Source organism: Physeter macrocephalus, chromosome 4 (genome assembly GCF_002837175.3).
Source record: "Physeter macrocephalus isolate SW-GA chromosome 4, ASM283717v5, whole genome shotgun sequence".
Classification (NCBI taxonomy): Eukaryota; Metazoa; Chordata; class Mammalia; order Artiodactyla; family Physeteridae; genus Physeter; species Physeter macrocephalus.
This window is the reverse complement of record NC_041217.1, coordinates 145,294,398-145,319,232: the sequence shown is the minus strand read 5'-3', so window position 1 is coordinate 145,319,232 and position 24,835 is coordinate 145,294,398. Positions and strand designations below refer to the sequence as shown.

At 38.4% G+C, this 24,835-nt stretch overlaps 1 protein-coding gene across 7 annotated transcripts in view; it reads right to left on the bottom strand.

The window, feature by feature from the left end:
* The window catches only part of STIL (STIL centriolar assembly protein), a 63,474-nt gene that overhangs the window by 35,156 nt on the left and 3,483 nt on the right, over positions 1-24,835 (bottom strand). For 6 of the 7 annotated variants that reach the window (XM_055084638.1, XM_055084637.1, XM_028489413.2 and 3 more), the window contains 8 exons: positions 16,903-17,410; positions 14,753-14,839; positions 11,278-11,385; positions 9,156-9,268; positions 8,649-8,836; positions 7,447-7,694; positions 4,596-4,679; positions 2,803-2,889 (listed from right to left, as the gene is read on the bottom strand). In XM_055084638.1, coding sequence (XP_054940613.1) covers positions 2,803-2,889; positions 4,596-4,679; positions 7,447-7,694; positions 8,649-8,836; positions 9,156-9,268; positions 11,278-11,385; positions 14,753-14,796 — 872 coding nt within the window. In that variant the 5' untranslated portion in view covers positions 14,797-14,839; positions 16,903-17,410. The remainder of the gene's footprint in view (positions 1-2,802; positions 2,890-4,595; positions 4,680-7,446; positions 7,695-8,648; positions 8,837-9,155; positions 9,269-11,277; positions 11,386-14,752; positions 14,840-16,902; positions 17,411-24,835) is intronic. The other variant, XM_055084642.1, reaches the window with a different exon arrangement.

Below are 24,835 nucleotides of genomic sequence, written 5' to 3'. Positions count from 1 at the left end.
AAAAAAAATATATATATATATATATATATATATATATATATAAAACTAACTTCTGGAGAAAAAACAAGAGATTTTCATTTCAATAAAAATCCTTTCTAAGCAAAATAGAAAAAAAAAGATGGATAAATCTGACTTTAAAAAAAGTCTGGGAAAAAATATTAACCAAAGTGAAATGAAATGACAATCTGGGGGAAATAAATTTTTGCCACATACCTATACCAATACAAATACATATACGTATGTACACATGCACATTTTTATAACATATTTATATACACATACAAAATCTTTGCAGCATATAACACATATATTTTAAGAAATATATACTTCTCTGTATACTTTACATATTATATAACAGAGAGTGAAAAAGAAAAAGAGAGCTCTTACAAAGCAATGTGAAAAAGATACACAACCCAATAGAATAATGGCAAGAGACATGATTAGGAGGTTCCCAGAAGATGAGATTATAAAACATCAGATTTGCAAAGATTAAAAGTCTAATAATGGAGGCATCCCTGGTGGAGCAGTGGTTAAGGATCCGTCTGCCAATGCAGGGGACACGGGTTTGATCCCTGGTCCGGGGAGATCCCACATGCCATGGACCAACTAAGCCCGTGTGCCACAATTACTGAGCCTGCACTCTAGAGCCTGCGAGCCACAACTACTGAGCTCACATGCCACAACTACTGAAGCCTGCGCACCTAGAGCCCGTGCTCTGCAACAAGAGAAGCCACTGCAATGAGAAGCCTGCGCACCGCAACAAAGAGTAGCCCCGGCTCCCCGCAACTAGAGAAAGCCCACACGCCCCAACAAAGACCCAACGGAGCCAAAAATTTAAAAAAAAAAAAAAAAAAAAAAGTCTAATAATGGCCTTCCAGTTATCTCTCTGAGGTCTTGTTGTTTTTCCCTTCCCTCACTCCTCTCCAGCCACGCTACTTCTTTGCTGTTCCTTGAAGATGCAAGGTGACCTTTCACCCACAGCTTTGTACCCATCATCCTGTGATACTGCCCCAGACAGCCACATGGCTTACTCCCCCATCTCAAGTCTTTGCCTGCCTGACTGCCCTATTTAAAACTGCAACCCTACCTGCCACTACCATAGACACAACATCCACCTCCCCTGCTTATTTTTCTCCACAGCACTCATCACCTTGTAAAATACTATTTATTTTACTTATTTTTTCTGTTTATTGCCTATCTCTGCAGGGTCTTTATTTTGTTTACTGTTTATTGCCAATATCATGAATAGTGCTTGGTACATAGTAGATGCTCAACAAATACTTGTTCCACAGTGTTAGTGAGGGGATGGAGAAAACAGGCACTCTCAAACACTGTTGGAAAGATTATAAACTGATAGTCTTTGAAGCACAAATTGGCAATATCTACCAAAATTTAAAATTATATACTATTTGACCCAGAAAAACCATTTTTAGGAATTTATTCCACAAATATACTAGTATATACACACAAAGATGTACACACAAAGTTGTCTGCAAGCAAAAGCAGTTTTTAAAATATAGTATATATTATTTACTATTCAGTTGTAAAATACGTGTATTAAATCTGTATGTGCCAAGATTTAGTAATGATTTCCAAGGTATAATGATATAAAGAAAAAAGCAACAGAGAAAAGGTAGAACGGTTTGATCCCATTTGTGATTTAACTTTTACAGACCAGGGAAGGGCGTTATTTGTCTATGCATTGGTATTTCAAGAAGGAAGCACAAGATACTCCTTTAACAGTGATTGTCTCTGGGGATAGGGTCTGGGGAAATGGGGTGGAAGAGACATTTTTATTATGTATCTTTATATATGTCTGATTTATTGCCATGTACTTATACTGCCTTTTCATTAAAGTTTTTTTAAAAAAGTGTATCACAGCCATCAAAGCAGACAGAAACAGACTCTGGAATTTTCATTTAATAGATGAAGAAAGTAAGAGGCAAATAATGGTATCATGTACAAAATAACAAAATTAAATGAGGAGTTGAGGTTAGAAATAAAGTTTCCCTATTAGTTCCAATGCTTGTGCTTTAATTCCAAGAACATTAAACTTCATCTCAAGTGTTTCTTAAGGTACTATCAGTAGCACAGGGTAACAATAAAACACTTGAAACAAATTCAAACTCATTTTCAGTCACTTCAATGGAATTAATCTCTTTTTTATAAAATAGGATGCTAGAGTAGATGATCCCTAGGGCTTTTTTTCCACTCATAAAAAGTATGTCTTTTGTGTTACAGTACTGTCATTAGGCAAGTGAATTCCTTCATATTTCCCAGTATAGAACAATGTCACCTTTTTGTCTGGTTTTATTCCCATGTAATATTTGACTTCCTTAGTGTGCTTGTTCTTCTGGTTTGTAAGTATTATAAAAGGGACTTCCCTGGTGGTGCAGTGGTTGAGAGTCCGCCTGCCAAGGCAGGGGACATGGGTTCGAGCCCTGGTCCAGGAAGATCCCACATGCCGCGGAGCAACTAAACCCGTGCGCCACAACTACTGAGCCCACCTGCCACAACTACTGAAGCCTGCGTGCCTAGAGCCCGTGCTCCACAACAAGAGAAGCCACCGCATTGAGAAGCCCGTGCACTGCAACGAAGAGTAGCCCTCGCTCGCCGCAACTAGAGAAAGCCCATGCGCAGCAGCGAAGACCCAACACAGCCAAAAATAAATAAATAACATAAATTAAAAAAAAAAAAGTATTATAAAAGGTTAAGGCATTGCATGAACTTTAAATAACACCAGTAAAACATGAATGGAGGTAAAGATCAAAATAAAACCCTACAGAAAAAAATATCACTTACCTTTCTTGAATAGAAGAACTGAACATGTATCGCAAGCAGCAAGCCCACACCTGAGGACTATAGATATGTATAATTCCAGACAGCCAGCTAAAACAAAAAATAAAAATTAAAAACTATAGTCATTTTACAAATTAGTACTTAACATCCTTTAGATTATGTTCTTCTCAAGGTAATGTGGCAGAAATTCTTGGCATTCACCAGGAACAGATTAAAGGGCTCATAAATAAGAAATCTGTGAACATTAAACCATGCTGTTAATTAAGAGGGAGACTATAGATATACCTATAACCATAGACAGATTCAGAGAGAGAGCACTACTTTCTGTCCTCTTCCGCTGAAATGATGGTAAAACTGTGGGAAAGAAAATGGTTGGGCTTCCCTGCTGGCGCAGTGGTTGAGAGTCCGCCCGCTGATACACGGGATACGGGTTCGTGCCCCGGTCCGGGAAGATCCCACATGCTGCAGAGCGGCTAGGCCCATGAGCCATGGCCGCTGAGCCTGCGCATCCGGAGCCTATGCTCTGTGACGGAAGAGGCCACAACCGCAAAAAAAAAAAAAAGGAAAATGGTTAACAATAGAGGTGAAAGCAGAAATCAATTAGAAACAATTAGCCTGCACTAGAAAGAATAGGCTGAATTAGGGGAGAAAGAAGTTAGCAGCCTAAAACCATAGAGTTACTGAGAGGATTTAAGTCTATAATTATACAGGTAGGCTGAAAAACTCTTAAAAAATTTTTTTTTAATTATTTTTTTAAGTATTTATTTAGGTTGCACTGGCTCTTAGTTGCAGGATGCAAACTCTTAGTTGTGGCATGCATGCAGAGTCTAGCTTCCTGACCAGGGATTCAACCCCAGCCCCCTGCATTGGGAGCACAGGGTCTTACCCACTGGACGGCCAGGGAAGTCTCAGAAAACTCTTGATATTCACTTAGCAGCAGTAACACACAGCCACTACCAGGACCAGAGCAAAGACTGTAAGGAGATTTCATGGTCCACAGAACATTTCTGTACTCTCATTTTTTAAGTCTGCGCATACCATTCCCACATACGAGTTCCCTTCCCAGTCAATCCTCCCTTCCATTATCTACACACTTAAAAGTCCAGCTCAAGTTTGCCTTCTTTAAGAAAACGTCCCCGATCATCTCTCTTGCAAACAGTAATAGTGCTCACTGTCTAACTTGTTTATTTCATAGTAAATCATATACTTTCTTATTATTTATCTTTCTATGTGGGAATATTTGAATATTTTATCGCCTCACCTTTAATTATTAATTCCTTGAGGAGCTTTAAATCCCAACACAGTATGAAACATAATACTATGTATAGGGTAAGCACTCAATAAATACTGAATTAATATAAATTTCTGACTAAATAATCTATCTAAATGTCATTAACCACCAACTCGAAAAGAGATCGCCATAAACTAAAGAGAATTTCTGCAAAATTGCCTGGCAGTGAATTTTAAACAGTGTTATCCTGAGTCCTGAGTTCTTCAAGGGCCTTAAGGACATGGGTAGTGAATAAGGTTAAAGAAACAGTGCTCTAAGGCTTCAACTTCAACCAGAAGAATTCAGCTTTGTTTTATATACTGGAATTCTTCCTAAGATTGGACAAAAATCTTGTTTTAACTGATTCAGCTGTTAAAATAAGAAAGCTTAAGCATCATTGACATTTATAGTTTTATAAGGTGATCCAAGTATTAATGACATATTCATAGTACAAATGATTCACATGTTTATAATATACATTTGAATACATATATGGCTGTAAAGGTTTTCATAATGCAATACTTACATTCCCACTAATGGGAGAGAATAAACCTTAGGATCAGATTCCAGCAAAAGTAACAATTTGCGTGTCTCATCCATGGTAAGATATCTAAACAGAAGACAATCATGTAAAAACAATTGGAAATATGCACTTTTACCTAAAAGAGATAATCTGAGTGCTGAAGAAGTATATTTTAGGCAGAGGAGAGGATTCAAATGAATAATTTCTCTTACATACACATGCACACAAAGAAAATAGTTCAAAGTGTAGAAGATTCTAGTAATTATGAGGATGACATGGAAGAGATTTAATATCTTAAAATTTCTATGTATTAAAATGGTCATTGAAGATTACATACCTTTTGAAAAAGTTTGCTCTAAAATTATCAACTTTTTTTTAATCAAAAGTATTAAAATCAAGGCTAACAATTTCAGACCCAAATAAGTTTCCCTGGGAGAAATGAATTTCCTGTTACTGGAAGTATTCAAGCATGCAGGTGACTTGACAAGATTGCAACAGATGTGACTTCTCACAGAAGGAGGCTGAATTAGGTGAGGGATATTCAATCTTCCATGTACTATATTCCTCCAACCGCTATCAAAGAATTTTGCAACCATCATGATAGAACCCCAAAGCTCACTTTTCCCTAAAAGGACATTATACTACATTTATACTTTGTTAATATAACATACTTATTACTGACAATAAGTTCTAAGAATATGATAAGTACAGTACAACTGTCAAGAGTTTACTGTTATGGCTTTAAAAGACAAAAGTAAAAACAATGCCATTTATGATATAAAGTCTTAATAGTATCACTGAGGATACATTTTATTGCTATAATAACCCTAAAACACAAAGATGATGAATTTATCAAGCCATGTGACAAGATGATTAAGTCTGAGTTGGCACGAGATTTATGTATCAACAATGACCCTTACACCTGCTTTGAGAGCTCTTCTGCCTTGACAACCTGATAAACCAGCTTAGGCTTTCCATGATTTTCCCAGGCAATTTGGACACACCTTCCTGCTTTCCCTGCACTATATATAAACCCCTATGTTTATCCACATTGTGTTTACATGATAATATACTTAGTGGACAGTATGGTTTTTTAATCTATTTAATGTCAGTGTATAACACAATACTATTCCACAATGGATCCTAATAAATATTAGGGCAAACAAGTGAATGTAGTCAAAGAAAAAGGCAAACGTCATAAATTAAATAATTCTAGGTAGAAAGGGGCAAGAGAAATAGGTGATTAGATAGAATACTGAACATCCTGGGTTACTACTGGCATGCCACGGGGTCACAAAAGAATAATTCAAAGAAAGGTAAATTCATGCTTCACTAGATGGACACAGGTACTAAGGAAAATAAATTAATTTTTTGGTTAATTTTAACACAAATTTCTATGTACCAATTGAGAAGTATTTTATTACTCCAAGAGAATTAAATTTTCAATTTAATTCAAACACTTTTTAATCACTATCGCCTTTGACCATTCCATGATTTTGGAATATAGCAACGCTTTTTCTTTTGTGCCACCCCAACCAGGAAGGTGCTCTGATCAGCATGTGGGAACTTTCTTGCTGTTCCAGGGACCCTCTGAAAAGAAAATCCTTTTTCTTATCCTCTTTTGAAGAGGCATTTTTGGTAGACAAGACTTGAAGTTGAGTTTACCTTGCCAAACATTTCCACCTCTAGAGACCTAACAGGAACTAGGGTGGAGTCAGTGGGAAAGGAAGCCAGAAGTGAACTGTTCAGAGTTTAAAGCAGTTGGTGCTTTCATTGTCTTACTTAGCTCAGTAGACAATGGATAAAGAAAGTGGATGAGGATTCAGGGAAGCAGTCCTGCTGAGGATCAGAAAGCAAGCAATTTGGCTTACATTTCCTAAGAAACTAAGAGTGTTAATAGGAAGCTAGAGAGGATGCTGCTTCAGCTATGTGAGGAAACTCCACCCTCAAGTGGTTGACAATTTGGTAAGCAAGAATATTATACATTATAATTTAATAATCTCCTTTACCTGCAGTGCTCATTATTCACAATTAAAACTGCGTATTGGGCTTCCCTGGTGGCGCAGTGGTTGCGCGTCCGCCTGCCGATGCAGGGGAACCGGGTTCGCGCCCTGGTCTGGGAGGATCCCACATGCCGCGGAGCGGCTGGGCCCGTGAGCCATGGCCGATGAGCCTGCGCGTCCGGAGCCTGTGCTCCGCAACAGGAGAGGCCACAACAGAGGGAGGCCCGCATACCATCAAAAAAAAAAAACAAAAAAAACAAAAAAACAGCGTATTATAGGGCTTCCCTGGTGGCGCAATGGTTAAGAATTTGTCCGCCAATGCAAGGGACACGGGTTAGAGCTCTGGCCTGAGAAGATCCCACATGCCGCGGAGCAACTAAGCCCGTGCACCACAACTACTGAGCCTGAGCTCTAGAGCCTGCAAACCACAACTACTGAGCCCACGTGCCACAACTACTGAAGCCTGCGTGCCTAGAGCCCATGCTCTGCAACAAGAGAAGCCACGACAATGAGTAGCCCCCGCTCACCGCAACTAGAGAAAGCCCGTGCACAGCAATGAAGACCCAACACAGCCAATAAATAAATAAATAAATAAATAAATAAATAAATAAATAAATTAAAAAAAAAAACCCTGCATATTATAATTCTCCAGCCTCCATTAGACTCATTATCAGAAAACTATATTCAGCAAAAATTAACAATTTTTTCACCTTCCTTGGTTATTTATCTAGCTGCCACAGATCTCAGGCATGTAAACTGACCAAACAATTATTTCATATTATGTGAATAACATGAAAATATACTAATGTGATGAATATTTAAAATTTTGGATGAATAGGTCTTTTACTTACCCATATTTATAGGTACCTTGAACTTGAGAAATATTTAGATTACCGCTCAAGTTTCTTGCCAGAGCTGTTGGAATAATGGGGATGGGCTTCACAGGTGTGCATTTAAAGGTATTTGCTAGAGTTACTGCTGCCCAATCCAAGTCAAAATCCACAGTGTCCAAACTCTCCCTGGAAGTGATATGAGCTCTTAGGGAAAGCAGTTTACCACAATCCAAGGAATCTTTGCTACACACATGATGCTGCAGAGCCTGAGGAATCAATATTATACAATTATTTTAAAGCTTTGAAATTTGTCCTTATCTCTGAAGGTTTTGTTTCATATATCTTACACTAACAAAATTAAACAATTTCTGATTTGCAACATTTCAATTCTCTTATTTCTTCCATGTGACCAAAAGGTTACATGAATAATTATGTTAAAGCAAAAAAGATTTATATACCAAGCTCCATCACGTATTTCTAACCTATATGTCCCAGCAGCATTTTAAACTCTTACTGGAGAATGTCGCTTTCAATAAATATTTATTACATGGGTAAAAATGGACATAAATTAACTTTGACTCAGTCTCAGAGAATCTAAGGTCCAGTCCTCTCTGATTCTTTTCTTATTACTCCAAATCATCAAGTTAGTTCTTCCTCTGTAGTTGCTCATGCAGACTGTGCCCTTTCTGGTCTCACTGCCACCACTCTGCTATAGGCTAATACACCCCCCTCTAATACACACCTGACTGCTGCAATGGCCTAACTATTCTGACTTCAGTCAGCCCTCCCTATTACATTAACCATACCTGATTTAACAGTATTTGCTCTTTTCAGAAATTTTCAATGAAAAACATGGCCCATTAGATAAAGTTCAAATTCCGTAGCCTGGCAGACAAGGCTCTCTATGATCTAAACAAACTAATACTCAAGTCTGATTGCCCACAAATCCAGCAAAAATCTCTACCCTCAATGTTACCCTGAGCACATCTTGCACTTTGCTATCTTGGTCATGTTGCTTCCTCTTCTGGAATGCTACCCATATTACCCACCTAGGATTTCTGTCCTCAGAAACCATATCTAATTGCATTTTAGGTCAACAACATTTAGTCAGAAATTAAATGAATACCTATTAAATATGGGTTTATTAAAATATAACACAGTACACATAGTTTGATTCTTGTGTTGAATAAGGAAATAATCACATTATCAACAAATCTCACCTTAAAAGCTGAATTGAAGTCATCTACATTGTGCACTATTATTTCTCTTGAACAAAGTCCTTGAGTATGAATTTTGCATGGGATCACAAAGTCCCCAGGAAGAGAAGCAGTAGGGGTTCTTTCTAAGCATTCAGGTACCTCTCGACCAGGATCAAAACGATCTATTGTCAATGTCACACTTTCTTCATCTGAAGAACAAAAATAGCAGTTATTATATAGCACGCCAATTATGAAATGTGAAATTAACCAAGCAAGCCTAGATTATAGGAAAGCATTTTGTTCATACTAAGAGTACACTAAACTTTCATTTTAAAAAAATGACTTATATATATATTTATCCACCTGACCAAACTGTAAAGTCTATGATGAGTAGTGTCAACTTTTACTCATCTTCATAACGTTGGTATACAGTAAAGAAAATTAGCCAAAGTACATTACAGTAATTGACTGAAACAGTAAACATAAAATCTATTATACTCATAAAAATAATTTTTCAAAGTATATTACCTTCATCTACTGTGAGAGAACCAAGTAAAAAGCATGGCAAATTTTCTTTATTCTGCTTAGCATGACGACAAGCAAGTCGGATGGTCTTTTCAGTTACCGCAAGCTTTGGATTTCTGAAAAATAACAACAGTCTTTTACGAATGTGGTGGATCTGACAGCCTAAAAAACCTTCCTGCCATGAAATGTTGCCTAAAATATAATACACATCTTTTAAAATGCACAGAAAGATCACTGTTGGGAAATCCTAGGGTCAAAGGCAGCCGGTAAGGAGGGCAACCTGGAAAGCAGAATTGCAATAAGCAGACACTGAAGTTATAGTTGTTCTCCAGGCATTCATAAAATTCTTAATTTTATGAATTTTAGGATCAAGAACCTATGAGGCCTCCTGTTTTTGTAAACAAAGTTTGATTGAAATAGTCACATCCATTTGTTTACATATGATCTATGGACTTCAGATACCAGCATTACTGAATACAAAATATAAATACAATTCACATGTTTAAAGAAATATAAAAGGGACTCTAAAATATGAGTAAGGAACAAGATACTATGAAAAAAGACCAGACAAATTTATTATTCTATAAACTGTGTGTATATATTATAAATAATCTTTCACATATATAGCATACTCCCACTTTTAAAAACCTAAATGAACAGATTAGATGGCAACTAAGCACAGCTAAAGAGAAAATCAGAAGAGCTGAAGAACAAAAGAAATTACTCAAAATGCAGCAGAGAAAGATGGCAATAGAAAATATAGGTTAACAGACATGTAGAAAAGAATGAACAAGTCTGACAAATATTTAAACTTCCACAAGACACTCTCTGTTTTTGTCAATGATACCACCCTTCTCTGAGAACTTAAATACTTTTTTCTAAAATATATTTTTGGCTGTATTGGGTCTTCGTTGCTGCGCGCAGGCTTTCTCTAGCTGTGGTGAGCAGGGGCTACTCTTTGTTGAGGAGTGCAGGCTTCTCGTTGCGGTGGCTTCTCTTGTTGCGGAGCACGGGCTCTAGGCACACAGGCTCAGTAGTTGTGGCTCGCAGGCTCTAGAGCGCAGGCTCAGTAGTTGCGGCGCATGGGCATAGTTGCTCGGTGGCATGTGGGATCTTCCCGGACCAGGGCTTGAACCTGTGTCCCCTGAATTGGCAGGCAGATTCTTAACCACTGCACCATGAGGGAGGCCCTTAAATACTTTTTGACTTGTAATTTTCCTTTAGTTCCTCTATTCAGTTGATCATCAAATGTTATACATTTCTTCAAAAACACCTTGTTTCATTCTTTCCTCTTGGTCTCAACACTGCTACACTGCTCTAAACCCTTGTAAGAGCTAGCATTTATTGACTACCTCCTATGTCCAGGCACTGTGCCAACTGCTGCTTTACAGCCTGTCTCATTTAATCCTTACAAAAGTACTATGAAACAAGTGTCATATCCCCATTTTATAAATAAGGAAACTGATCCTTGGCTACTTTACTGAGGTCACTTAAATAAGAAAGGGTAAAATCAGGATTTGACACTCCAGGAAGTCTGACTCCAGTTACATCACCTTAAACCACTACAGAATAAATCTATGTTCCTTGGATTACAGAAAACCATCTTGCATTAGGCTGATTCTAGGGTCTCCCCACTATGATCCATCCTTCTTAGAACTCTGCTTTTAGCAAGTAACTCTCATATATAAAATCTCAGTGGACCTCTATTTTCTATTACTTGAAGACTAAGCTTCTATGTCTTTCTTTCACGATCCTGGCCATAACCAAAATATTTTATGTTCCTTCTAATATTGTCTATTCAACTCAAAATCAATCTTCTCAGTGTTCTTCAAAGACACCATGTGGAAGCATGACGAAAAACTCAGTTTTTATTATATTTTTTCTCTTTTGAATTCCTGTAATACTTAGAACTTTAGATTTGCAGAATATTTTAACTGCGAAATTAAGATTACTTCTCAAAACCACAAGGAACAGATTTAAGAAGCAGCAGAAAGAATACTTTGTATGAGGGGAGCTCCTGAATAGAAAAGTTAAAAAAAAAAATGGGTCACTGTAATCATTGCCTTACATATTCTCTTGACTTCTGTTTAAACTGGTTTGATTTGGAAAGAGAAATGTTTTATACCTGTGGTAACTGAGATGTAAGTAGATATAATCTCCAATTGGCATTGGGTTCCAAAGTGCACATTTTGATGGAGGAAAATAGAAAGGCACCATCCTGCTTGAAGAAAACCTTAAAAAAAATTTTTTTTAAATCAAAGCACAGTGAAAAACAGTAGAAATTTTACAAGAAACAGTTTAACTGTAAATGATAGGGTTTTCAGGTTACTTTTGTAATTTTAGAAGACTTGAAAAATATTTTTAAAAAGTGAAAAGGAAAGAAAAATCGCTTGTAACTGTACTATCAAGAGAATAAGTACTCAAAATTTAGGTATGACTTTCTGTCCTTTTTATCCCATCCATATATATATTTATTTACATGCGAGTCTTTTAAAAACAACTGGGAATATCAATTCTATAAAATCTTCTTTAAGTAACTGAAAAATGACTATAAACCATGAATTTACATTTAAATTTAAAATTAATATCCATACTTCTGAACTGATTTCTAGATGATTTCTAGATAATACTTAAAAAATTATGAAGAGCACAAAAACTTTTCAGGGTTTTCAAATTTGGTATCTTGGGCCCTATCACATAAGTTTTAAATGTTATTGTTCTGTGTTTTTTTTGGCAGCGCCACGTGGCATCAGGCACCAGGGATCAAACCTGTGCCCCCTGCAGTGTAAGCGTGGCGTCTCAACAACTGGATGGACAGGGAAGTCCCACACATAAATTTAATTAGTGAAGCATCAAAAGGACATCATAAATAATTCCTCCACAAAGATCACGCAAGCAATATAAAGCAAGGTTTCAATGTTAAATCATATAGGATATCATCACAGAGCTTTTAATCACATGTAATTAAAGCAAGAAAGCTCTGACAGTGAGCTACCTACAAAAGTGCATTTGCATGGTAGTAGATTATGAAATAGTTGAACTGAAAAGATATTTATCATATCATGCACTAAGAACATCTTGTTCTAGATCTTACTTTCATGTTTCATCTGATAAAACTTCTCAACTAAAATATTAGCCCAGGGACTTTCCTAGTGGTCCAGTGGTTAAGAATCCGCCTTCCGATGCAGGGGATGCAGGTTCGATCTCTGGGTCGGGGAACTAAGATCCCACATGCCTCGGGGCAACTAAGCTCCTGTGCCCTCAACTAATGAGCACTCGGGCCACAACTAGAGAGAAGCCCACGCGCTGCGGTGGAGGATCCCGCGTGCCGCAACTAAGACCCGGCACAGCCAAATAAATAAATATTAAAAAAAAAAAAAGTCAATTGCAGTAAAAAAATATATACATTAGCCCATTTACTGATCACCTACTATGTACCAGGCATCCTACTGGGCACTTTACATAGACAATATTTCTCACTAAAACTGTTCCAGAAACACTTTATTGTCCACTTTATACATAACAAACTGTAACTTTTATAACTTGATACAGCAACTAAGTAGCAGAGCTGGAATTTGAATCTAAGTGTGGCTGATTTCAAAGCTTATACTACTAGAAACTGAATGATGTAGTGCTTTATCCACCGCATTCTTAGCTATTTGCTTTCAAATCTTTGTCTGATTTGAGTTCATAATATCTACAAGGATTTTTAATCTCCCTTTTTTGAAATGAGGTCACAGTCTGAAATTAAGAAATTTGTTCAAGGTCACAAAGGTAGTAAGTGACCAACTGTCAAGTTATCTATGTCTCTATATCTAATATATTTATTATTTACCAATTGGTGAGAGGCAGTATGATATAAGGGTTAAAAGCAAAGCCGGAAATCAACTGCTTAGGTCTGAAACCTGGCTTCAAAATGTGCTGGCTGTGTGACCTTCATCACATTATTTAATGTCTCCGTGCCTCAGTTTCCTCAGCTGTTAAACAGAATAACATCAGTATCTCCTGGTAGAGTTATACTGAATATGAGTCAATATATGTAAAATGCTTAGAAAAATTCCTGGCTTATTTTAAGTGCTCAATGTTAGCTATTTCTTTTTGCTCTGAGTAGTCCATTGTACCTTTAAAGCCCAACCTACACTACTTCAGGTTTACTTCCTTGCAGTACAGAGTAGAAATCATTTCAAGTTTAAATATTGGCTATACCATTTACCAACTATATAACTTTGGGTTGGTTCATCTCTCTATGCTAGTTTCCTCATTTTTTTAAAAAAAGAGGGGGATAATAATAGTACCTACTCCTCATGGGTTTGTTGTGAGGATTAAATAAAAATAATGTATGCAAAGTGCTTAGCACAAAACCTGGCAGAGCAAGATTTCAATAAATGCCGTTATTAGTCTTTTTCTTAATCTAAGGTATACAGGTAGACTTCAGAGGCAAGAGAGACACAAATGCCCTGAAATTGGGTGCAAAATGTTGCATGTATGTATAAAAGTATTTTTCCTTATAGGGAATGAGATTCATGGCTATCAGATATTCAAATGGGTCTGTAACCAAAAATAATTCAAAACTGCTGCCCTAAAGCCCACAGATTACTGAAAACCAGAGTTCAATAAATGAATTAAAAAACTAGAGTTGAATATGCCAGGAATAATCAGTTCAAATCACACGAGTATATTATCTTCCCTAGAATGTAAGGAATAGATTTGACCCAATAATAAAATTAAAGAGAAGAACAGAGGTTGACAAATTTTCAAAGAATAAGAGGTAGCAACAGGACAGAACAGAAGGGCCAAAATTAAGCAAAAGGAATATGATAGCCTCTTTGGGTCATGCTTCCCATTGTCTTCATCAAGAACATCTGGCACAAAGAAAAATAATACAGAAAATAAAGGTAACTCATGGATGCAATTCTAGTTTAGAAGAAAAAAATTCACACGTCAGCATTAATTGTTCTTCTCTGGGGGAAAAAAGAACAATAAATGATCCAAAGAGCCAAATAACACAAGCCAATTTGCCTGGACCTCATAGTAGTGACAGACTGAAAAAATCAGGAGACAGGTGGCAAGCTCCTCCTTCCTACACCAGTTGAGTGGGCAAAGGCTTAGGGACATGTAGGAAACTTGATATATCCAATGTGAAATTTTTCCCATCAAGGAATTAGGGTTTAGAAAAAGGAACTCAACCACTTTCCCATTTGTCTAGGATGTAAATAAATATGCATGTTATCTTTAGCCTCAAAAGTTCAGGTACTATTTCATCAATAAAAAGACCCTCTGTGAAACTAAAATAAGGAAAGGAGGAAATGAGACTAATATTTACTGAGTGCCTACTATGTCCCAGACCCTTTAGTTTAGTAATCTTATTTAACCCTTCACAATTATCTTCTGTTAGAGATTACTGTCCCCAATTTACAGATGAGGAAACTGAGGCTTAGAGAAGTTAAATAACTTGATCATGGTCACCCACCTAATAAGTGGTAGAGCTGGGATAAGGACCCAGATTTTCCTGGTTCTAAAGATTATTTTTTCCCCTCTATTCCAACCCAAGTTATATGAGCAGCTGTGAAAGAAAACATTTTGTAAAAATATTTCTATACCTGGTATTCATCTGGGTCCCTGTGAGAGGATACGTAGGCTCCATGATAACTGGTGAATAAGTTACTCAATTTCACATGCTCAGGATCCTAAAGAAGTAAAAAGAATATTACTAATGAGTGACAAAAACAAAAAACAAAAGGAAACATGATTTAACCACATATTAAGAAAATAATAGACAAAGTTAGGTTACTTATGTGAAGTGTCTTCATCCATAATTAATAAGATAAAGTGCTTGTGGATTCTGATCATTTTCATACTTTACAGTATTCAGTATTATTAATGTTAATATTTATTCTAGGCAGCAAAACCCACCAATATATCTATTCATTAAGGAAAGTACAGATTCTGCCCCAAGATCCTTGTATGAATTTAGTGAGTTGGGTAGGGCAGTAGTATTTTGGGCATGAGATTTTGACCAAAAGCCTCATAATATTCAGAAAACCACAAAGAAGCAAATAGGAACAATTTGGGCCAGATGTTTATCAGGTCTATAATAAAGTCAACGAATCTTCAATCTTGTGGAGATGGGAGGCAAATGCTGCATACCCACAAACTAAGTTGTATCAGTGCCAAGTCAGTGGTGTTTCTTTGGCTCCACATACCCTCTCTGGGTAATCTCATCCGCTCTCAATTGTTTCCACACCTATCTGTATATACCAAACTTTCAGCTTCCGCCTCTCTTTTGAGTTTCAAGCCCATATTTCTAACTGCCCACTGGATATCTAAATCTAAATATTATCTAAGCAAAATACAAACCTCAAAGTCCTTTCTTTACAGTTCATTATTTTCTATGTCTTTTAATTAAATCTTAGAGTTAATCTTTAGGCCCTGTACATTCTACTTCAATTCTAGCAAAAATGAATTGTTTAAAGCAAGATAAGGAAGGAGAGAGTTATTCATGCTGGTGCAGAAGTCATTTAGAAGAATTTTTTAGTTAAAGTCAGAAGCTGGAAATATTTACAAGAACAAAATCCTATTGAAAGTGCCCTTGTAAGGTTGATTAAAAAGTCCCTCTTAGAGGTATCTGGACTTCACACAGCTTCCAGGCAATGCATGTTTTAAACTCTAAAGTCTTTCTATGTTACTTGGTTGTCATGGATAACAATATTCAGATTGATAGTTGTCACTCTAGGAAGTAATAAAGTGCTGTTTTTCTTCATTAAACAAGAGTCTTAAAACTCCATATTTATCTGCTCTTCCTTTATGCATTAGGGTAAAAAGATAATGTTGACCTACTTCTCATTTTTAAAAAACACACGAGACAGTTTATTCTGACAGTAACACACAAGCAATTAAAGCTAGTGAAACATAACACCTATACCTAGCAAAACATATTCTCCCTGGATAATAGAAACCATCAAGTCATCCTTACCTTTTCCTTCCTCCCTCTTCCCCGATGTAAATTCTGACTTTCCATCTCTGTTACCTGAGTTCCTGACTTCATCAGCTCTCACCAGATTTACTGAAATGTCCCCACAGTGCTGCTAGAAGGGTTATTTCTATATAAATCTGATCAAGTTATTCTGCTTGAAGAGTTGATGGCTCTTCTTTATGTACAGAATAAAGGACCTTCAAAATCTGGCCCCACCCTATTATTCCAAACTTAACCCCTATTCACTCCAACAACACAATCAAAGTGAACTACTTGCAGTTTCCGAGTATCTTTGCACACAGGCTGTCCCCTTTACTTGGAAAGCTCTGGTAAACCCCCATCATCCTTCACAATCCAATCCGAATGTCAACTCCTCTGTGAAACCATTTCCTAAGCACCATGGTGGTGTTACTACCGCCTGTGTTCACATACACAGCATTTTCACGCTTTGTTGTTTATACATTACTTCCAGTAGACCACAAACCTCAAACGTTAACTGCTGTCCGAGCACACAGGGCTTTAGTCAAGAAATTTTCACAGTAAAAACTTTAAGCGGCACGTTATCGATTGCAAACCACGTTCTCACACCTACGTACAAACGATTCCCAAGGAATTCATGGTCCGCTTAATTTGTTTCTCCTACTAGCTTCCCTTCACTTCATTAGTCCAGGCTCTTGGAGGCCTGAATCCACCACTGGGCCCTGAGTGTTGCCCACCCTCCTTCCCCCCGTCCTGCTGCCGCTCCTCACGGGAACCGAAGCACATATCCCCACTCACCGCAACCTCCGCCGAGTCGAGGTTTGCTTGTTGGGCCGGAACAGAGGCCGACCCCAAAGAGCGCCTCCGCCGACTCCGCCCCGCCTCTGGGACGTTGAGGTCGCGGGAACCAGGGCGGCAAACAGAAGCTCGCGCAACCGAAGTCCGCGCCGCGCCTGCTGACTGGTCAGAAGCCCAACCCGTCAGGGAGCAAGGGCGGTGCCGAAGGCGTCACGCACGGTCGCCGTGACACCCTGGCGCTCCAGCCAATCAGCGCCCCGCACCGGTCCCATGCCGACCAATCCCAAGCTTCCGTGGAGAAAGGACGGCACCACCCGCGCTCCAGGATTAGGTTCCGGAGGATTTAAACTCTTCAATTTCGTCAACGGTCAAGTTCCGGGGTGGGGGTGGGGGGGGCTTTGCGCACGCGCAGTGAAAAGCCCAGCCTGGCGGATGAGAGCATGGCAGAGGAAATCGGAAGTGCTCGTTGCCCTGGTCCTCGCTCGGCGACTAGAAGCGTACCAAATCCCTTGATTGGACAAAAAGAGAGGGGAAGTTAGATTTCTTCCAGTTTCTTTCCTAAGAATCGTCCTCTCCTCTCAATAACATAAAAAAATTTTAGTTCCTTCCTGTTCGAGCAGAAAAGAACGTAACAAATTTATAAGCTATTTATACTAATCTCCACAACGAAAACTGGTATTATGTATGATGTATGGTATTGGTATTATATATAGTATTGGTATTATATATATAGCATATGGTATTAGTATTAGTGTGATGATTTATAGTTGTCTCCACAAGTATTGTTGGTAACTGAGCCTCCTCCATTATCATATTCGATTGTCCTAACAGTCAACGTAGGTTATTACTATCCCTATTCAACAAGGGATCACACAGCTAGTTAGTGCAGAGTCCAAATTCGAAATGTCAAATGTCACTTACGTTTCTTTAGGCTTTTGTTAGTTTCTTGAGCAATATGGGAGTGTCTTGAAGTCTGCGCTGCATTTGTAGGCTGTCTTGTTCTAAATATGCATCCACCCTTTTGACAGAGTGAAAACACTATCCTGAAAAATGTATCAAACTAGCCAAGAAATATATGCTCCATAGAGTGTCATTCTCTGCTTTCCTGGAAAAATTCCTAGAGTCTAGGGCACACATTTTAAGAGAAATGCTGGTGAGTTCCTCAGCTCTGGTATGAGAACAGGAAGAGCCTCAGCCAGTGATGCACGTCTGACAAAGTTGGCTGGGGAACTCTGGAGCAAAGATTAACCATTGGAGGAGTCCCACATTAGGTAGAAATGACTAGAACCCTTGCTGTGCTCAGTCATTGCCTGGAGCTTCCCATAAAGGGCAAGCACAAAATTAAGGCAGATCCAGAAGACCATAACAAGAGGCTGTCAGCCAAGTGTACTCTGCGCAGCTAATTGTCAAGTTCTTTCTAGAGAGAGATACAGGTGGCACACTTTGATGGCTGCCATGCTTTACATTAAGTGCAATGGCCCTGGGGTGAGAGTTTCCTGGCATCTTCAAGGAAGAGCAGGAGGCCAGTATGTGCTGAGCAAAGTGGGTTAGAAGAATATCAACAGCAGAAGAGGGAGGAGGTGTTGGTAGATCAAATAAGGCATTATAAGGACTTACCTGCACTCTTCAGTTAGACTGGAAGCCAATGGAAGATTTTAAATAGGAGAATGACAAGATCTGATTTTAGGTTTTATTTTTTTGTTTTTTGCGTTTTTTTGCGGTATGCGGGCCTCTCACTGTTGTGGCCTCTCCCAGTTGCGGAGCACAGGCTCTGGATGCGCAGGCTCAGCGGCCATGGCTCATGGGCCCAGCTGCTCCGCAGCATGTGGGATCCTCCCGGACTGGGGCACGAACCCGTGTCCTCTGCATCGGCAGGCAGACTCTCAACCGCTGCGCCACCAGGGAAGCCCTGATTTTAGGTTTTAAAAGCATTACTATGGTTGCCACATAGAGAATAAACTGTAGGGATCAAAGGCAGAAGCAAGGAGACTAGTTAGAAGGTTGCTGCAATAACGTATGGGAGAGATTGATGGCTTGAACCGCAATGGAGGTGGTGAGAGGTTGTTGGATTCTGTGTATATTTTGAAGGTAAACTCAACAGAATTTGATTAGAGTGAATTTAGGATGTAAAAGAAAAAAACTTTGTGTGGGCCCCTCATGATTTATGTTTTCTTTTGAGAACTACTTTAAAATATCTGAAAGAGAAATGTAAGATGATATGAATTAGACAAAAAGGAAGGGGCAAGCATAACACACAACACTCTACTCCTTAGGTGTAGGCTGGGCATATTGACATCTTTCCAAGGTGTACAGTATGTAAAGGAGTGGGGAAAAGAGTAACTTTACAGTGGAGAAACCTGACCATCAGTATTTCAGACAGGTGTTCAAGGCCAATAGTATGTATACTTGATATGCTGTGATGAAAATGGCACTTTACCTCTGTGGTCTTCCTTCCAATAATCTATAAATCCAGACTTATCCTGAGAAAAACATCAGACAAATTCCAACAGTGGGGAATCCTATTAAGTATCTGAACTGTACTTCTCAAAACCGTAAAGGTTGTTATCAAAACAAGGAGAGTCTGAGAAACTACCTAAGAGGAGCCTAAAGAGATGACTAAACGTAATAGGGTATCATGGAACAGAAAAATAAGACTGTGTTAAAAACTAAGAAAATGTAAATAAACTATGGATCTTAATGATAGTGACCAATATTGGATAGTTAATTGTAACAATGTACCATACTAAATATAAGATGTTAATAATAGGGGAAACTGGGTGGCGGGAGGGGGGCGGTATGAGGAGACTCTACTATATTCTCAATTTTCCTGTTAGTCTAAAACTGTTCTTAAAAATAAACTCTGTTTAAAAAAAAAGAGAGGAGGGGGCAAGAGGAGAGTTGAAGTATATGCTAATTTTTTGAACAACAGCAATAAAATAAGATAAATGCCTTCTTTTTTGCTTAATAATAACTCAAAAAGACTTCAATTAAACATTTTGTTACCACTGGACTTCTAAGCAGGATATACATTAAATGCTATGGATAGAGTTGAAATTTTTGGAATTGAATGAAAAGTAATTACTGACTTCATTTTTGGATTGGAATGACTCAGCCTCATATTTAGGACAACCTGGAGGAGTCCAAAGGGCTTATTCCTTAGGTATTAAAAAGTTTTTTTTGAAATATGGTATGATGTAACAAGCATTGGCTTTGGGCATCTGGCCCCAATTCTGCCATTTAAACCCTCTAAGATTGATTTTCCTCATTTGTATATTGTACATTATCATAAAAGAGTTAATTCATAATAAGTGTGAAAGTTAATTAAAAGGCTGCCCATATATTATTAGTCCAGGTATACTGACAACTGACAGTTAATAAATGAGCAACACATTGCTGTACATACATAGAGATTAAGGGAATTGATTTGTTAAATTAGAGAATAAGCTTAGGGAAGTAAAATCTACAAATGTTCTACCAAGGATCTACTACACATTAAGCTTTGTGCTAGATGGCATGGGGAACTGGAAGGACATGACAAGCAAAGAACAAGGAAGGCACAATTTTATGGGGGGGGTAATAAGAGGTAATTATCCAAAGCAAATATGAATTATTGTTAGATTACAGGCCAGTTTAAATAGACTGAATATATACTGTGCTATTCTTTGATCCTTGCTTATATATATTTATGTCATTTCAGGGCACCATGGAATTGCTATGGCTATTGGCCGCTACAGAGAAAAGCTACCGGTATTATTTTTCAAATTTCTAAGCACTTTAATTTGCTTCACAGAGAACCATTTCCAGTATGTCATACTTTTAAAAAAATGTATGAATTTGTTGCATAAACAATGCTACAAAGAAAAAAATGTAAAGGGAAAAATTAATCCAAAATTCTACATTCTAACATATCAATTGTTTTCATTTTTCCTTATTCTCTTTCAGTCCCTGACCACGTGACATGCTCTTTATGATTAGACCTGGTAAATGTTCAGTGCCTGATGTGCCTGCTAATAGGCTAGTCGTGGGAATTAAAGAGCTATTGTTTTCACCAGGAACAGGGAAGTTGGAATCAGTTACCGGTTCTGCCCTTATTTACTAAATTTCTCCAAACACCCAACTTTCCCTTTCTGTATTTACACTTCTGAGCTAGGCTGGACTGCTGCTTTTTCAAAACGACTACAGCTTTGCTTTTAAGGAACATCATATTTTTAAGGGGGACCGTTAATCTGTTAATTTAAGCACAATTCCTTTGAGACTCAAACCTCTTGGGAGAGGTAATAATAACAATTTATGTGTCAAGTCATGTTGACTTATTTTACTTATTTTTTAGAGCTTGGATTTTTTGGAATAAAGACTAGAATGAGCAAATAACACACATCGGTAAATTCTCTGTAAGTATTGGCCACACTGATTTTTTTTACCATCATCCTGATTTTGCAGACAAAGACACTGTGGGCATAACCAAACTACCTAGGCTTGCAAAGTTAACAGGCAAAAACACTGTAAGACCTGCCAAAGACAATCTCCCTTCACTGGTCAGGCTGCCATTCTGCAGTATGGACTGAGCTCAGCTGACAGTCACTCCCAGGAGGGTAGGCATATTGTCTGTTGCCAGATTTGGCACATCAGCTTTTAAAAGACCATGTTTTTTTTAACCAATGCTCTCAGAATCTTTGATAAAAGCTCCTTTGATAAAGCATTACAGCAATAACCATGCAAATCTGAATAACGTGAATCTTTATTTTAGAACCTCCATTAAGCATCAGGCTGTGTGATGGCCTAAGCATCCCTCCAGGAAATAGATCACAATATAACAGATGGCTATGAAGTCCTGAATGCAAAGCATATGGCCTGCCACCCACCCACCTGTGCCACCCACATGCCCTATCTTTGTTCCATCACCCAGACTGATCCTAGAAACCAGTTCCTATGTATACTCAAGAAAGGTATTTCTGGAATTACAAGGAAGTAGTTGCCAAAGACCATTGTAGATAGAACTTGAGTGGCAGCAACCAAGTTATATATTCTGAATCTTCCCAGAACCTTGGAGTTCCCTTAAGAGAGCAAATCACGTTGTAACAGTAAGACATTGTTATGTTGTACAAAGAGTAATCAGACATAGTCTCGTCCTTCAAGGAGCTCTAAATCTAGTATGGCACAATACACCAGTGTTAGGCCAGAAGTAAACAAGGAACAGAGTAAATGTGGTGGTGGTGGTGGTAGTGGGTGTAGAAACACAAAAGAGGGGCACCTAACCCAGTCTTGGGAATTTAGAGAGAGCTTCCCGGAGGAAGTAAAATCTGAGCTGAATCCTGAAAAATGAACAGCACATACAAGCAAACAGGTGTGGTCAAGAGTGGGAAAATGAAAGTATGGGAACAGATATCTAAAGGACAATTATGATAAATAGGACATAAATGGTGATAAGGCCCTACTTCTCAAGACCCTCGAGAGTTCACTAGGAACATAGCTATACTCTGGGAACAGTATGCATACACTGAATATATGCCCCAAAGACCCAATGTACTTGATAAATAAGCTCATATGGGTAGGAGTGGGTTTTGAGGATAGCTCTTGTTATACATCTTTCTGAGATCAGTCTTCTCATCTATAACAGAACTTACTTTGAAGGGATTTTGTGAGTATGGAACTTTTTATCTCATAAAGAATCAGTAATGTATAGAAAGAATGCATATTTTGAAGCTATACATGCTAAGTTTGAGCTTGGCTTTGCTATCTACTGCCTCTGTGGCCTTGAACAAAGTACTTCCACTTCCTGGTTCTCTTTTTCAATCTGCAAAATGACAGTACTAACTTCATAGCATTACGAGCATTTTATAAGGCAAGGCTTGATGTTTAGCCAACAGACAACTGGTGAGATTGTGTTGGTGGTTAAAAGTGAATTATTTCCATATGAGTTGGATATAGCTTCTCCCCTGAGAACTCTGAATGCCCTCTTCCCCTCTCCTGGGACACCTAGGACCTCCTCAAGACCCCACAATTAGAGGACTGATGCCTGGCACAGCAAATCCCCAGCACAGAAATCTCTATAAATATTCTGATTGTACTGATTATTTACAAGTTTGAATATCATCCAAAATCTAAGTAATATAAGTGAAATCCTTGGCACATAGTGGATATTCAATAGATATTAATCAAATTTATGTTATCTATGGATTCAATCTATGGATTTAGGTAGGAAATGGCCCTCTACCATTTACAGGTGACAGCCATTTACTCAATATATTCTTATTGAGACATTTTCTTATTGAGGGTCTGATTGTTTGCATCTAGGTGGAACTCATTGCTTCTCTGCCACCTCCAAGGAGTAGGAGCACTGATATAAGGCTAAGGCAAAATGAATTTTTCGGGGACAAATGAGGACCAAGGTGCTAAGAGTTAGACCTTTCACTCTAGACAAGCAGAGGGGTTAAATGTTCGAGCATCAGAGTAGCACCGTGTCGTTTATGGATCCTAGCCTCCTTGGCTTGGCTCCATGGGACTGCCTGGTGTGGTAAACAGGTGTCTTGGAAAAACACTCCCATGTGTCTCCTCTGTCTACCCACAGCACTACTCATACTGAACACTTCTGGTCACCAAATGTGTGTGCCATTTGGGCTGGGGGTGGTGTTCCCACGCCAAGCATTCCTTGTTGTTGTAATCCACTAAGGTTTGCTACGTAGGAACAGATAACCAGAATAGGCCCAAAGAGCCAACAAATAATAAACTGTCCTTTTGGCCTAGTCTTGTTCTTCCTGGAAATAACTTCCTGGAAAACCCTTGGCAGATGTGGGTATCTAGGTTTCACTTTTTTTAAATATCTTTCTTCTTTAGTATTCTCCTCAGTTGCCTAGCATGGTTGGCAGGAGATGGGCAAGGTGCAGGATACTAAGGACTTAGCCTACTGTAGTCAAGTTCTCCAGGGAGTCAAAGAGAGAAAAGTCATTACATATTGCTCTAAGTATACAATGAAGTTTTGAACCCAGACTCCTATGTGGAATCATTAGTACTGGTGGACTCTATCATGGGAACCAGAAAGACTATCTTTTTGTTTCTCTCCTAACGCATGTGAAAAGGGCACAAGGCTTTCACTAAAAGCCAAAGAATAGCTTTGGCTTTTAGTGAAAGCTAAAAATGCACAATGGAAAAGAGGCACATTTGCTTCAATATGGCCTTTTTTTTGTGCTCCTACTACCTCTTTATAATATGACTAGTCATTCTTACTTTCAGCTGACATGTCCTAGGTCCTCCTCCCTGGTAGGTGGAGGATTTGGAGCCTTCCTCTGAGATTGGATTGGACTTCTAACACCAGGCATTCTGCTAGGCCAGGGGACAGCAACTATAGCCTGTGGGCACCTGTTTTGGTATAGACTTACAAGCTAACAATGGTTTTTGCATTTTTAAATGGATGAAAAAAATAAAAGAAAGAATGACACTGAGACATGTGCAAATTATATGAAATTCAAATTTCAGTGTCCATTAAAAAAAGTTTTTTGGAACATTATTACGTTCATTTGTTTATGTATTGTCTGAAGCTGCTTTTTACTATAATGGTAAACTTGTGTAGCTGAACAGAGATGGTATGGGCCACAAAATGTAAAATATTTATTATCTGGCTCTTTACAGAAAAAATTTGCAGATCCCTATGCGAGCTACCCCAGACATGCCCTCAAGAGGCATAGTAGCAGCAATTGGATAACTGTCCCTCTTATCAAAAAACTAAACACAGTAGGATGGTCTGAGGTCCTCTACACCAAGGCTTTCATTTTACCCTTCTCTCCATTTCCTAGCTGAAAGATGAAAAACTGAAGTTCCGAGGTCCACAGGACTTTCTTAAGGTTACAGCGATTTATTGGTAGCATAGGAACTTAAACATAGGTCTCCCTGCTCTTAGTCAGATGCCCCTGCCTATTAATCCTCCCTGAGTCCTAAT